This window comes from Pelodiscus sinensis, chromosome 20 (assembly GCF_052426305.1).
Source record: "Pelodiscus sinensis isolate ZL-2025 chromosome 20, ASM5242630v1, whole genome shotgun sequence".
Taxonomy (NCBI): domain Eukaryota; kingdom Metazoa; phylum Chordata; order Testudines; family Trionychidae; genus Pelodiscus; species Pelodiscus sinensis.
The window spans coordinates 25,364,818-25,378,112 of NC_143071.1; the positions used below are offsets into that span (position 1 = coordinate 25,364,818).

The window sequence follows — 13,295 nt, forward strand, 5'->3', positions numbered from 1 at the left end:
TATGACAATATCTGGCGTGACTCTCGTGAAAGCAGAGGCTATAGATGGGATTTTCTTGATTCAATGTGTCAATGCTCTTAGTTTACAGCTAGTTCACTTTTTCTACTCCATTTTTTGAAAGTGTTCTAGAAAGCTCAAAATGGACAATAAGCCACATACCTAAACTGACCATTATTCCTAACCAAATCCTGTATTAGCTTACACTGTCTCTGTTTCCCTGTGTGAGAACTTCTTTCACTTTGTAGTGATTTTCACACACGTTCTTTCAAGCTGTCTGTCAATAATTTAAAAACCATATTTGTATTTGGCATAGCAGTGTGATGCCCCAGACTTCGTTTACTAGCCCTTCATGATTTTTTACTATATTTTCCTTCAATGTTTGCTTTCCCACAGTGGTTAGAAAATAGTGAGATTTTTTAAGGGAAGCAAAACTTTTATTTTATTTATACATCTGCATTATTAACCTCAACAATAAAATGTACCATTGCGACTAACTAGTGAAAGGAAACCACTCAATATCTATGCATTCTGATTTTTTTCTAGATTTTGTGGCATGATTCAGTTTCAAGGTGACATGAGAGAGAAAGTTTTATTTCAACTGTTTCTTCTTCTTTGCCATCCATTTCCTGTGGTAAGTATTGGGAATGTTGATATATGGCTTCCAGAGAGAACATATAATCTTTGTATGAAGAGATGAAGTTGTTAAATACTGCTTGAAGTGAAAAGGGATTGAAATTACAGCTGACATACGGTGTTCCCAGTGTTTCAGATATTTTAAAAACCTGGATTTTGAGGTAGGTTTTTCTTCGCAAGTTACTCATCGGCACACATAGGAAGGAATAAGTGAATAGTGGGGATATTCAGACTTACCCCAAGTCTGACTGGAGAAGAGAACCTTCTCTGCTCCCACAGAAGCCCCAGGGGAGTCTCTGCTGATGAGAGATGCAAAGACTCCCAACAAGTCATGCTGACACTGAGATCTTTTCCCCAAGCTGAGCAACTGTCCCACAGGCTGGGAGCAATTGTGGCCAGGTTCTTTTTCTGGGGCTCCTTGAATAACCTCTCCTCATTTCTCAGTGAAGAGAGACCATGCAAAGCAGCATGGTGGGCAGTTCGGGAGTGAGAAAGATCCTATTTTTGCCTTGAGAGACGGGGGCAGAGAGCAACAGACAGATCATTCTTGTGCCAAATTGGTGCTCTGCACCCCAACCCCATTTACCCCCTCCAGTCCCCACACTGCCCCCTAGAGCTCGGGCTGACAGAGGACCCCACATGCAGGGCTTGACAGTGGGGCTGCCAGGAGGGAACTCAGGGCCAAGTGGAGTGTGGGGCTGGCAGTGGAGCCAGGACACCCAAAACCTGGGGTTGCTGCAGCACCCTACTTGCCCCACCTATGGGAGAGGTTGGTCCTAGAAGGAAAGTGATCGGACTGCAGACTTTCCAGACAGGTTCATCATCACATTTGACATGACCTTTGTAATAAAAACAGAGACATCATTTTAATTCACCTCCTGAAAGTAAATTCATATGACAACATTTCCAAAACAAATGGCTCTTTAAAAAATCGTAGATCCATAACTGTACAATGAAGGCAGCCATCCCAGGATCTTTGGTGTAACTTTAAAATGCAAACAGTCCATACTAAATCTTAAGAATCCAAACCAATTCCAGTGAGGACCATTAAATACCACATAGAATTTGGATTTCAGAAGCATGCTGCCACTGAAGATAATGGTAAAATTCTCATTGACTTCAATGGGAGCAGAGTTAGACCAACACTGAGAACTTCTGAAACTTATTCACAGCTTGTATGTCAGCACTTTCATTATAATCCCGTATTTTTAAAATGCATCAGTAACTACACTTATATAACCCATTTTATCTCTATCAGTTACCTGTTTATCTCTCTGTAGATTAGGTCCTCATTCAGTTTGGTACATGTCAAATTTTAAGCATGTCAATAATCCCATTGGCAACAAGTAGAACTACTCCTGTGCTTACAGTTAAATACTTGGGGCTCTGTCTTCCTGTTTAAAAAAAAAAAACCCTCCTTGTAAAATGTAAATTAAAAGTTTAAAACAACCCAAAACAATACTTAGCAGTAAAAGTTGTATATAGGCTGAAATTTAGCTTACAAAATCTTAAGTCAAGGGTGATCTAAAAAACCAGTTTAGTCTGTTTTAAACTGATAAGTTTAATTCATAATTCCAAAGGGGCTTAGATTTTGAAAAATAATTTTAATTACTTTTGCTGTTTTCAAAATATAGCCATCTGAATAATTTAACATAAAAAGTTTGCTATTTTTTTTTTGCACAGGAAGTAGTTTTCATATGCTTAATGTACCTTCCAAAATATATATTTACAGTACATAGTGTATGATGGCACAACAGTTGTAAAGGAGCCATTGTCTGTTATGTACATAATATATTATTTTAAAATGCTTTAAATATGTATTTATATGGTAAATGAGAGTAGTATATTGCAATAACACTTCCTGTGAGAGAGTATTTTGTAGCCTCTAGTTAGTCAATATTTAAATAAACAAGTGCAGAAATCCCTCTACTTAAACATTCAGGTTGCTAAAATCAATAAAAGCGAAGAAATGCAAAGCTCTTCTTCAAGTGGTTGCTCATGTCCATTCGAATAAGGTGTGTGTGCTGCGTGCACTGTCTCTCCGGAGTGTTTTCCCAAGCGGTACCCGTAGCGCCGGCAGGTCTCCCCCTGGAGTGGCGCCGCTATAGCGGAGCATAAGTACCTCTGCCGGCGCTCACCCTCCTCAGTTCCTTCTTACCACCTGTGACAGTCGTTGGAGCGTGTCTATCTTCTGTAATTAATGGTTCCCGTTTCTAGTTAGAGTAGTGTTTGTAAATAGTTCAAGTAGTTAGTTAGCAAGTTCTTTGTTCTCCTTACCCCCCTTTGGGGGTAAGGAATGCCAGGGCCACAAGGCTTTAAGGCTTGTGCGGTATGTGCGAAGTTCATGCCTAAAGGGGACCCTCATGATAGTTGTTTAAAGTGTTTGGGTGAGGACCACTTAGCAGACGCCTGTAAGATCTGCAGGTCGTTCAAACCGCACACGAAGAGGGAGAGAGATTCACATTTGAAGCTCCTCCTTCAACCGGCACCGGCTGGTCACTCCTACCGACTCCGGTAGGGGCGCCGTCTCTTGGGCAGTTGGACTTTGTGGTGCCTTACTCGCAACCAACACCAAGTTCGGCACCGTATGCAAGGTGCGGCGTGTCAGCACCACAACCAGGCATGGATACAGTTTTTCCGGTGCTGGCACCGGTACGACCTCCTCGCCGTGCACACGTGAGCAAGCCTGAGTCAATGGCCAGGCTCGCGCCCCCAACGGTACCAGTGTATTCGTTTTCGGCTCCACCCTGGCCCGAATCTGATTATTCCTCAGATTCGGATGCAGGCTCAATCAGATCGGGGTCCTCGAGGCTGTCGTCGGGGCACAGATCCTGCTCTCAGCACGGGCGAGATCGGCCCCACATGCAGCAGACCTGGCCTCCTCAGCCTCAGTGGCTGTTCTGGACACTGTGGGCATATCATCAGTGGCAGGGGCCTGTGCCTCCTTCCATGGTGGCCAGTGTTTTGGGGCACCAATCGACCCCGTCGGCATCTCTGTCGCGACTCCCTCCCTCCTTGGATGCAACGAGGGACCCCACAACCTCAGTACCGGAGCCACCACCGGCGCCAGTGGTACTTGCCCAGCCAGTGATACCCCCCACCCAGGCCCTACGCTGGACCTGGTGTCAATTCAGGACTCATCGTCTCCTCCTGATGAGGCTTTAGCAGATCCGGCTCTGGCTATGCCAACTATGGATGCTAGGTCGCATCAGGAGCTGCTTTGCTGCCTGGCCTCCAACCTAGGTGTCTCGGTGGAACCTGTTATAGAGGACACGGATCCTATGATAGACATCCTGTCCGATGATGCTCCCGCCCACTTGGCTTTGCCACTTAATAAGACCATGGCTAAGATCACGAACACCCTATGGCAGACCCCGGCTTCCTTAACCCCTACCTTAAAGGGAGTTGACAGGCGCTATTATGTCCCGCAGTCGGGACACGAACACCTGTATTCCCAGCCTGTCCCGGGGTCCTTGGTCATCCGAGCTGCGGCTCAGAAGGAGAGGCTTCCACAGCCGGGGCCTTCCCCGAAGACCAGAGAGCCCAAGTGCCTTGATCTTGTGGGGCGTAAAGTGTATGCCACTGGTGGGGTGCAACTCCACATCGCAAATCAGCAGGCGATGCTGAGCCACTACACATACAATACATGGCAGGCAATGGACACGTTTAAAGACAAACTTCCCCCCAAGGCCTGTCAGGAGTTTGGGGCTATGATCACGGAGGGCAGAACCATCACCTGCATGGCGCTTCAGGCCTCCCTGGACGCGGTTGACTCTGCAGCCCGCACCATGGCTTCGGGGATAGTTATGCGCCATGGTGCCTGGCTCCAGGTTTCTGGGATACCTGCTGACGTCCAGAATAGAATACCGGACCTGCCCTTCGAGGGCAAGTCATTATTCTTGGAGCATACCGACTCTAGGCTCTATACGCTGAAGGATACTAGGTCGACTCTTCGCTTTTTGGGGATCCACAAACCGCCCCCTCAGCGATGTCAGCTCCCCTTCAGACAACAGGGGAGAATGCAGTCCCAGGTCCCCTGTGGGGATTACTGGAGACGCCGTCCTCATGCTCCGAGTGAGGGTACGGAGGCAGCTGCGGCCCCCTCCTTGACAAGGGCTCATCGTCGCCGCCCAAGAGGAGACAACACCCGTGGGGTTGGACAGGGCCTCTCTCAACAATCCAAACACCCATTTTGATGGGTCCCTAGGGAGTTGTGTACCAGTCGCTTCCCCTGGCCTCCTGTTTGGGGCCAGGTTATCCCGGTTTGCCCTCGCCTGGGCAGAAATTACCTCAGATGCCTGGGTACTCGGCACAGTCAGGAGTGGATATGCTATCCCTTTCCTGGGCCCTCCCCCTTCCAACCCACCCTCCCCATCCCTTTTCAGGGACACCTCTCATGAAGGGATTCTTTGGCAGGAGGTGTTGGTACTCCTCGAAAAAGAAGCGGTAGAGAGGGTCCCTCCAAGTTTACAGGGCAAGGAGTTTTAGTCCCACTATTTCATCATCCCCTAACCCAATGGTGGGGTTCGTCCCATTCTGATTACCGAAATCTGCAGGGCGGCCACGTGGTCGTCAGAACACACTTTTACGATGCACTATGCGCTGACACAGCAGGCCAGGGAGGATGCAGGGTTGGGTTCTGTGGTCCTCAGGTCTGTGTTGTGATTGTGTTTGTTTCTGTACCACATTGCATCTTTCAATCCGTTCTCTGTGTTCTGTTAGTTGAATAAATATGTTCTGGGTGGTTCAACTTTCATCTTCTTCGAGTCGTCTTCTTCGAGTGGTTGCTCATGTCCATTCGAATTAGGTGTGCACACTGCGTGAACCGTGTCTTCCAGAGCGTTTTCCCTAGCGGTACCCATAGCGCCGGCAGGGCACCCCCTGGAGTGGCACCACCATGGCGGGGCATAAGTACCCCAGCCAGTGCTCCCCCTCCTCAGTTCCTTCTTACCGCCTATGACAGTCATTGGAGCGTGTCTCTCTGTTAGAGCAGTTAATGGTTCCCGTTTCTCTTAGTGTTTTAAATAGTTCTAAATAGTTCAAATTAGTTAGATAGTTAGTGGCTCTTTGTTTTTTCTTCTCCCCCTTCGGGAGTGAGGAATGCCAGGGCTGCAAGGCTTTAAGGCGTGTGCTGTGTGCGCAAAGTTTATGCCCAAAGGAGACCCTCACGATAGTTGTCTGAAGTGTCTGAGTGAGGGCCACCTAACAGACGCCTGTAAGATCTGCAGGTCATTTAAGCAGCGCACTAAGAGGGAGAGGGACTCTCGTTTAAAACTTCTCCTCGTGGAGGCGGCTTTACAACCGGCACCGACTGGACAATCGGTGGTGTGCATTGCACCGGTGTCTACGCGCAACTCTCCATCTCGGGAGTGGGCCTCAGTATCCAGGGCTCGGCACCGTTCTCACTCCCTGGCACCGAAGAGATCAAGAACGTCCTGTGGTAGGTCTCCAAGCCGGAAGTCCAAGTCGGGCCTACACCGCAGTGCCGAGTCTCCGGTGCGCACGTCCTTGTTTACCACTGTGCGGCGTAAGTGAGCAGGACGACCACCAAGCCCAGGGCAGCTACCTTCGCACCGTCCCTCCAAGTCGGACGCTTTTGAGGCGGTGCATGATCTTATTAGCCTCACTACCTCCCCTCCGTCGTCAGTTGAGGCGGAGAGGTCGAGGTCGTCTACGCCGGAGGCCGTGCTGGCACTGGCTTCGCCTCCGCACTGGCGTGATCGGCCGGCACCAGTCGCTTATGCTGTGGGACCAGTACCGCTTGCCTCTACCTCAGTGCCAGCCTCGATGCAGGCCGCCAGGCTTCACCTGGTGCTCGACTGGGCTTGACCCCCCTCGGGTGCTGGGACTTCTTCCAGACCTTGTCTTGGCTGCACCGGTGTCATATCACCCAAGCCTTGCGGCACCGTCTACGGCACCATCATCGGTACCAGCGCTGAGCAGCTTTCCCGGGGTGCTGCTCTAGTCTTCGGCACCAGGCCCTTCAGCATCAAGCTCTTCAGCACCGATGCAAGTTCCGGCTCCGGGCTCTTCGGCACTGATACAGGTTTCGGCACCGTTACAGGTACTGACATCGGCCCCATGGGCCATGCCGGTGCCACCATCGCCGGTAACATTGGTCTCTTCGAGGTCAGAGTCCTTGGGAGCTTCCTCGCGTCATAGATCCTGTACCCGGCACCAGCGTGATCGTTCGCGTGTGCAGCAGACTTGGCCACCTCAACCGCAATGGCCCTTCTGGACACTGTGGGCTTACCACCAGTGGCAGGGACCTGTGCCCTCCTTTGTGGTGTCTGGTGTCTCGGGGCACCGAGCGCAACCGTCAGCGTTGCTGTCACGACCCCTTCCTTCCCCACAGAGGTCAGTTACTACAGATGCTGCAGCAGAGCCACAAGCCTCGTTGCCGGAGCCGCTTCCGCAAACGGTGCCGCCTGCCCAGCCGACTCCTCAACCAGGGCCCTACGATGGATCCGGTACCGATCCAGGTGTCATCGTCATCTTCGTCTCCTGATGAAGCCTTGGTGGATCCTGCACCGGCGTTGCCTACTATGGATGCTCGAGTGCATCAGGATCTGCTTAGGCGTCTGGCCTCCAAGCTGGGTGTCCTAGTGGAGCCAGTAGTGGAGGACACAGACCCCATGATTGACATTCTCTCTGACAATGCGCCCGCCTGCTTGGCTTTGCCACTTAATAAAACTGTGGCCAAGATTACTAACGCCCTGTGGCAAACCCCGGCTTCCCTGACCCCTGCCTTAAAGGGAGTCGAGAGGCGCTATTACGTTCCGCAGTCGGGGCACGAACACTTGTACTCCCAACCTATTCTGGGGTCCTTGGTCGTTCAAGCTGTGGCTCAAAGGGAGAGGCTTCCCCAGCCGGGGCCGTCCCCGAAGGCTAGGGAGCCCAAACGCCTTGACCTGATGGGCCGTAAGGTGTATGCTACTGGTGGGGTGCAACTCTGCATTGCTAAACAGCAAGCGATGCTGAGTCGATATGCTTATAATACATGGCAGGCGGTGGATAAGTTTTAGGATAAGCTCCCTGCCGAGGCCCGTCAGGAGTTTGCGGCCATGACCTCAGAGGGCAGAACCATCGCCTGCATGGCCCTTCAGGCCTCCCTGGATGCTGTTGACTCTGCAGCCCACACCATGGCGTCAGGTGTAGTTATGCGCTGTGGTGCCTGGCTGCAGGTGTCTGGAATACCTCCGGACATCCAAACCACGATCCAGGACCTGCTTTTTGACGGCAAAGCGTTGTTTTTGGAGCACACGGACTCCAGGCTCCATACACTTAAGGACACGAGATCTACTCTCCGGTCTTTGGGGATCCACACGCCGGCCCCTCAGCATCTTCAGCTGCCCTACAGACAGCAGGGGAGAACGCAGTCCCAGGTCCCCCGTGGGGATTACCGGGGACGCTGTCCTTGTGCCCCCAGTGGGAGTGCAAGGGCGGCTGTGTGCCCGTCATCCGCAAGGGGTTGTCAATGCCGCCCGAGAGGGGACAACCCCCATGGGGTTGGTCAAGGCCCCTCTCAGCAGCCCAAGCATCAGTTTTGATGGACTGCTAGAGAATTGCACACCAGCCTCCTACCCTGGCCCCCCGTTTGGGACCAGGTTATCCTGGTTTGCCCATGCCTTGGCAGAAATCACCACTGATGCCTGGGTTCTAAAAATAGTCAGAAATGGCTATACCATCCCCTTCCAGGGCTCGCCCCTTTTCAGGGACACCTCTCACGAAGGCGTCCTCCGTCAGGAGGTGTTGGTGCTCCTCGAAAAAGGAGTCGTGGAGAGGGTCCCTTCACTTCTGAAGGGCAAGGGGTTTTATTCCCGGTATTTCATTGTCCCAAAACCCAAGGGTGGGGTTCGTCCCATCTTAGATCTCAGGGACCTCAACAAGACGGTAGTGAAATCCAAGTTCAGAATGGTAACCCTGGCCTCTGTTATCCCGGTTTTACAGTTAGGAGACTGGTACGCAACTCTCGATCTCAAGGACGCTTACTTCCATGTGGCAATAAGACCCAGCCACAGGAGGTTTTTCTGTTTTATTGTTTCCCGATGCTACTTCCAATTTACAGTGCTCCCGTTTGGCCTTTCAACAGCACCCAGGGTCTTTACAAAATGCATGGCAGTCGTAGCAGCGTTCCTCCACAAAAAAGGGGTACAACGTCTTTCCGTACGTAGATGACTGGCTGATTCATGGTCATTCCTACGACCAAGTGGAGGCCCATGTTTCCCTGACAAGGGCCCTCTTCGTAAGGCAGGGACTCATGCTAAACGAGGAGAAGTCATTGTTGACTCCCTCTCAGCACCTCAAATTCGTAGGTGCCCTCCTGGACGCCAGGGTGGCGCAAGCACTCCTCCCCAGAACCAAGTTTCTGTCTCCGAGTTAACCCGGTTCCCTATCACGACCGCCTGGGTCTGCTTGAGGCTGCTGGGACACATGGCGGCATGCACGTATGTGGTACGCCATGCTCGAATGAGGCTCAGGCCTCTGCAGGCCTGGTTGGCAAGGGTATTCAACCAGTCCAGGGGTCTCTGGGACAGGGTTCTTACAGTGCCTCTGGAGGTGATAGCCTCCTTACAATGGTGGACTCAGGAGGCAGTGATGTGCAGCCGGGTTCCGTTCACTGTACCTCCTCCCTCGCTTACACTGGGCACAGATGCTTCGGACCTGGGTTGGCGAGCACACCTGGGGTGTCACAGAACCCAGGGGTTGTGGTCTCTGCACATAAATGTCCAGGAGCTCAGGGCAGTCAGGAGAGCCTGAGAGATCTTCCTGTCGAAGCTGTCTCGCCGCTCTGTCCTGGTCTGCCTGGCCAACACGGCAGCTGTGTTTTACCTCAACAGGCGGAGGGAGCCTGGTCGCTTCCCCTCTGCTGTGAGGCTCTGTGCTGTGAGGCTCTGTGCCTCTGGGACCTGTGCGTAGCGCACGACATAGTTTTGCAGGCAGAGTACCTGCTGGGGTGCAAAAACTTGCTGGCCGATGCTCTGAGCAGGTCCTTCGGAGCCCACAAATGGTCTCTCAAGGATTCGGCCCTTTGTCAGGTCTTCCACAGGTGGGGCTGTCCCCTACTAGACCTGTTTGCCTCGGCACGCAACACCAAGTGCCAGAGTTACTGCTCCCTGTTGGGCTGGGGGAACACTCCAGAGGGGATGCCATGACCATGCCATGGCCAGGAGGCATCCTCTGTGCTTTCCCTCTGTTTCCCCTAATTCCCAGGGTTCTGACCAGAGTCAAGACCTTCAGGTCCACAGTCATCCTGATAGCCCCTTGGTGACCCAGGCAGTTCTGGTTCCCTATCCTGGTGGATATGCTCAGCGAGGAGCCTATAAAGCTCACGCCTGTTTGGGATCTCCTGACCCAGCCTTGGGACGGGGGCCTCATGGTTCACCCAAATCTCAGCTCTCTCCACCTGACAGCCTGGTTTATCCGTGGCTGACCCAACCGGAAAGGGAATGTTCCCAGGAGGTACAGATGGTGCTCCCAAGTAGTAGGAAACCATCTGCCAGGCAATCATGCGCAGCCAAGTGGCAGCGGTTCTCCTCTTGGGCGTCCAGAAGGGGAGCTCACCCGTCCCGTCCATTCTGGACTACCTTTTTGAGATTAGGTCCGGTGGCCTCTCTACCCCTTCTATCAAAGTCCGTGTGGCATCTCTCTCTGCCTTCCATGTTGGTTCGGCAGGAGTCTCTCTGTTTTCTGACCATGTGGTCAAAAGGTTCCTTAAGGGTTTGGACAAGTTGTACGCCTCGGTTAGACCCTCCCTTTCCCCGTTTGGGACCTTAACCTCGTGTTGTCTAGACTTGTGTCGCCCCCCCCTTTGAGCCGCTGGCCCATGTGTTCTTTGAAGCACCTCTCTATGAAGGCTGCGTTCATTGTGGCCATTATGTCAGCTTGCAGGGTCTCCGAGCTGAGGGCATTAACTGTAAACCCGCCTTACTTAGTGTTCTCAGACAATAACGTGAGGCTCTGTCCTCATCCGGCTTTTCTCCCCTAAGTAGTGTCACCATTCCATTTGTCTCAAGAAATTTACCTCCCGGTTTTCTTTCCAAAGCCCCACGCCTCCCCTAAGGAGCAAGTGCTCCATTCCCTGGATGCTAGATGTGCGCTAGCTTTTTATATTGATAGGACTAACCCCTTTCGTAAATCCACTCAATTGTTTATTGCTGTCACTGACCGAATGAAAGGGCTCCCCATATCGACACAGAGATTGTCTAATTGGGTCGCAGGGTGTATCAGGGAGTGTTATGCCTTGGCCTGGAAGGTCCCGCCCCGGGTTACAGCACATTCCACCAGGGTGCAGGTGTCCTCTGTGGCTTTTGGGGCACAGGTTCCAGTTACTGAAATCTGCAGTGCGGCCTCGTGGTTGTCACTCCATATCTTTACGGCGCACTGCGCGCTGGCACAGCAGGCTAGGGAGGATGCAGGCTTGGGATCTGCCGTCCTCAGCTCTGTATTGTAAATATGTTTGTTTTATCTGTACCACATTGCACTTTTCTATAGTTTTTCTGTGTTTGCTTAGTTGAATAAATTTGTTGGGCTGTTCAACTTTCGTGGACTTCTCTTTCTGAGTGCTTTGACCCCTCCTCCTTGGAATGGGGTTGGCTTGGAAGTCACCTAATTCGAATGGACATGAGCAACCACTCGATGAAGAAAAGAACGGTTACTTACCTGTAACTGTTGTTCTTCGAGATGTGTTGCTCATGTCCATTCCATTCCCGCCCTATCTCCCCTTTGTCGGAGTGTCTGGCAAGAAGGAACTGAGGAGGGGGAGCGCCAGCAGGGGTACTTATGCTCCTCTATAGCGGCGCCACTCCAGGGGGCGACCTGCCGACGCTACGGGTACTGCTTGGGAAAATGCTCCGGAAGACGCGGTGCGCACACCTAATTCGAATGGACATGAGCAACACATCTCGAAGAACAACAGTTACAGGTATGTAACCGTTCTTTTCTTTTAAATTGCATCCTTCTGTAATTTTTGAGTTTTCATGTTATGTTTTTGCTCTCTGCCTTGAGAGTGTCCAAGTAGAAAGATGAGGAACGTCACTGGAATAAAGAGAGTCACTTGGACCTTAAGCATATCAGTAGATCGGGGGCTAGGAGTTACAGGGATCTCTAGGTGCCTTGATGAATGCTTGGATTTCACCAATGAAGCGAGGCAGTGTGTGTTGAATAAATACTGGATGGAGCTAGGAGCTTCCCTGTCTTCTGTAGTAGAAAATAAGGGGTTTATGGTTCCTGAGCAGTTAGATTATCTAAAAATGTATTGTCTGACTGTGCTGTTTGCTGTGTATTTAAATTTGGCTAATTTGTCTACAACTAATTATATACCACCACAGAATAGTAGGCAAATAATGATGTGCACCTTTTTTGGCACACTAAAAGCAAAGTACATGTCTGTACAGTAGTGACCAATATTGTTGTTGAACATGCTAGAGGAGAACACAATACATTCTTCCATGAATACTGGAGCATGTATCTATAGAATATAACACCTAGAATTGTATGTTATAATTGGGGAAACCACAGGAAATATTGTGGAGACATTTTCGTTACTGATCAAGAAAATTACTTTGCTGAAATTCTACCAAGAAATGCCTGTATGACTCATTTCTCTTTGTCTTGGCATCCCAGTCTGTAAAATCAAGGATGTAATTCACTGCCTCATAGATTTATTGTGAGGGTTCTATTTGTAAAGCACATTGCAATTCTTTAGCATCTTCTATTTGAGGAACTCCAAATATCAAAGTTGGACGTTAAGTCACCGAACAGCTATCTCTGAATTAGTGATGCATACTTTCATATTTCCATTGCTCCTTTCATTTGAGAAGCATCACACTTTTAATAAACATTGCACTCTCAATACTTCTTTGAGCTAATGGAAGAATTGCTATAATATCCATTTTATACACGTGCAAACTGCAGCAGGGAGGTGAAATTACTTCCCCCATTTTCCACAGCATTGCTCTGGCAGACTTGGGAATATCAGTCCCAAATCTGCATTCTGAACATTAACAGCCCATTCTACTGTGAATAGACACTGCAAAAAACAACACACAGCTCGTATGTAGCAGTCAGGATCATTTCACTGTTTTCAGCAACTAAAAATTATGTTTCTTGCTAGATAAGGAAAACAGCAGCCAGTCAAGTGTATGAAATGTTGATAACCTACAGTGACATTGTCGATCCTGATATTCTGGACGAGGTCATGACAGTACTTAGTGACACCAGTTGGTAAGTGACACCATTGTCAGAGAAATTTTTAAAAATAAGGCCTGTTTTCATAATTCTCATATCTATTTGTTCATTAGAAAAAGTGGGAAAGAATCGTAAATGACATGATATCTTTATAAAATCCACTTATTATTTTATGCGAGCTTTTTAGGCCCAAAAAGGTTTTGCTGAAAGGAATCTTTCTGCCTGAAAGCTTATCTATTGTATATCACATACTGGTGATAAAAAGGGGACAACATTCTGGAAGTTTGTCTCTGAGACACTAGAACTAGATTGTGCAAATTGACAAACCTCAATTGCAGACAAATGTTCTTGGCATTTAGGAGCATTTACAGTGCTCTGAGAGAGGACGGTGTGTGGGCAGAGCGCTGAAGTGTGTCGTATTGGGAAGAAACTCTAAAATCCAGTACTCGCTGGTCCAGCAACATCCATACTCT

The 13,295-nt window shown here is 50.0% G+C and overlaps 1 protein-coding gene across 2 annotated transcripts in view; it reads left to right on the forward strand.

The window, feature by feature from the left end:
* The window catches only part of TBCD (tubulin folding cofactor D), a 265,482-nt gene that overhangs the window by 241,477 nt on the left and 10,710 nt on the right, over positions 1–13,295 (forward strand). For both annotated transcript variants that reach the window (XM_075903520.2, XM_075903521.2), the window contains exons 37-38: positions 544–631; positions 12,749–12,858. In XM_075903520.2, the coding sequence (XP_075759635.2) occupies positions 544–631; positions 12,749–12,858 (198 nt within the window). The remainder of the gene's footprint in view (positions 1–543; positions 632–12,748; positions 12,859–13,295) is intronic.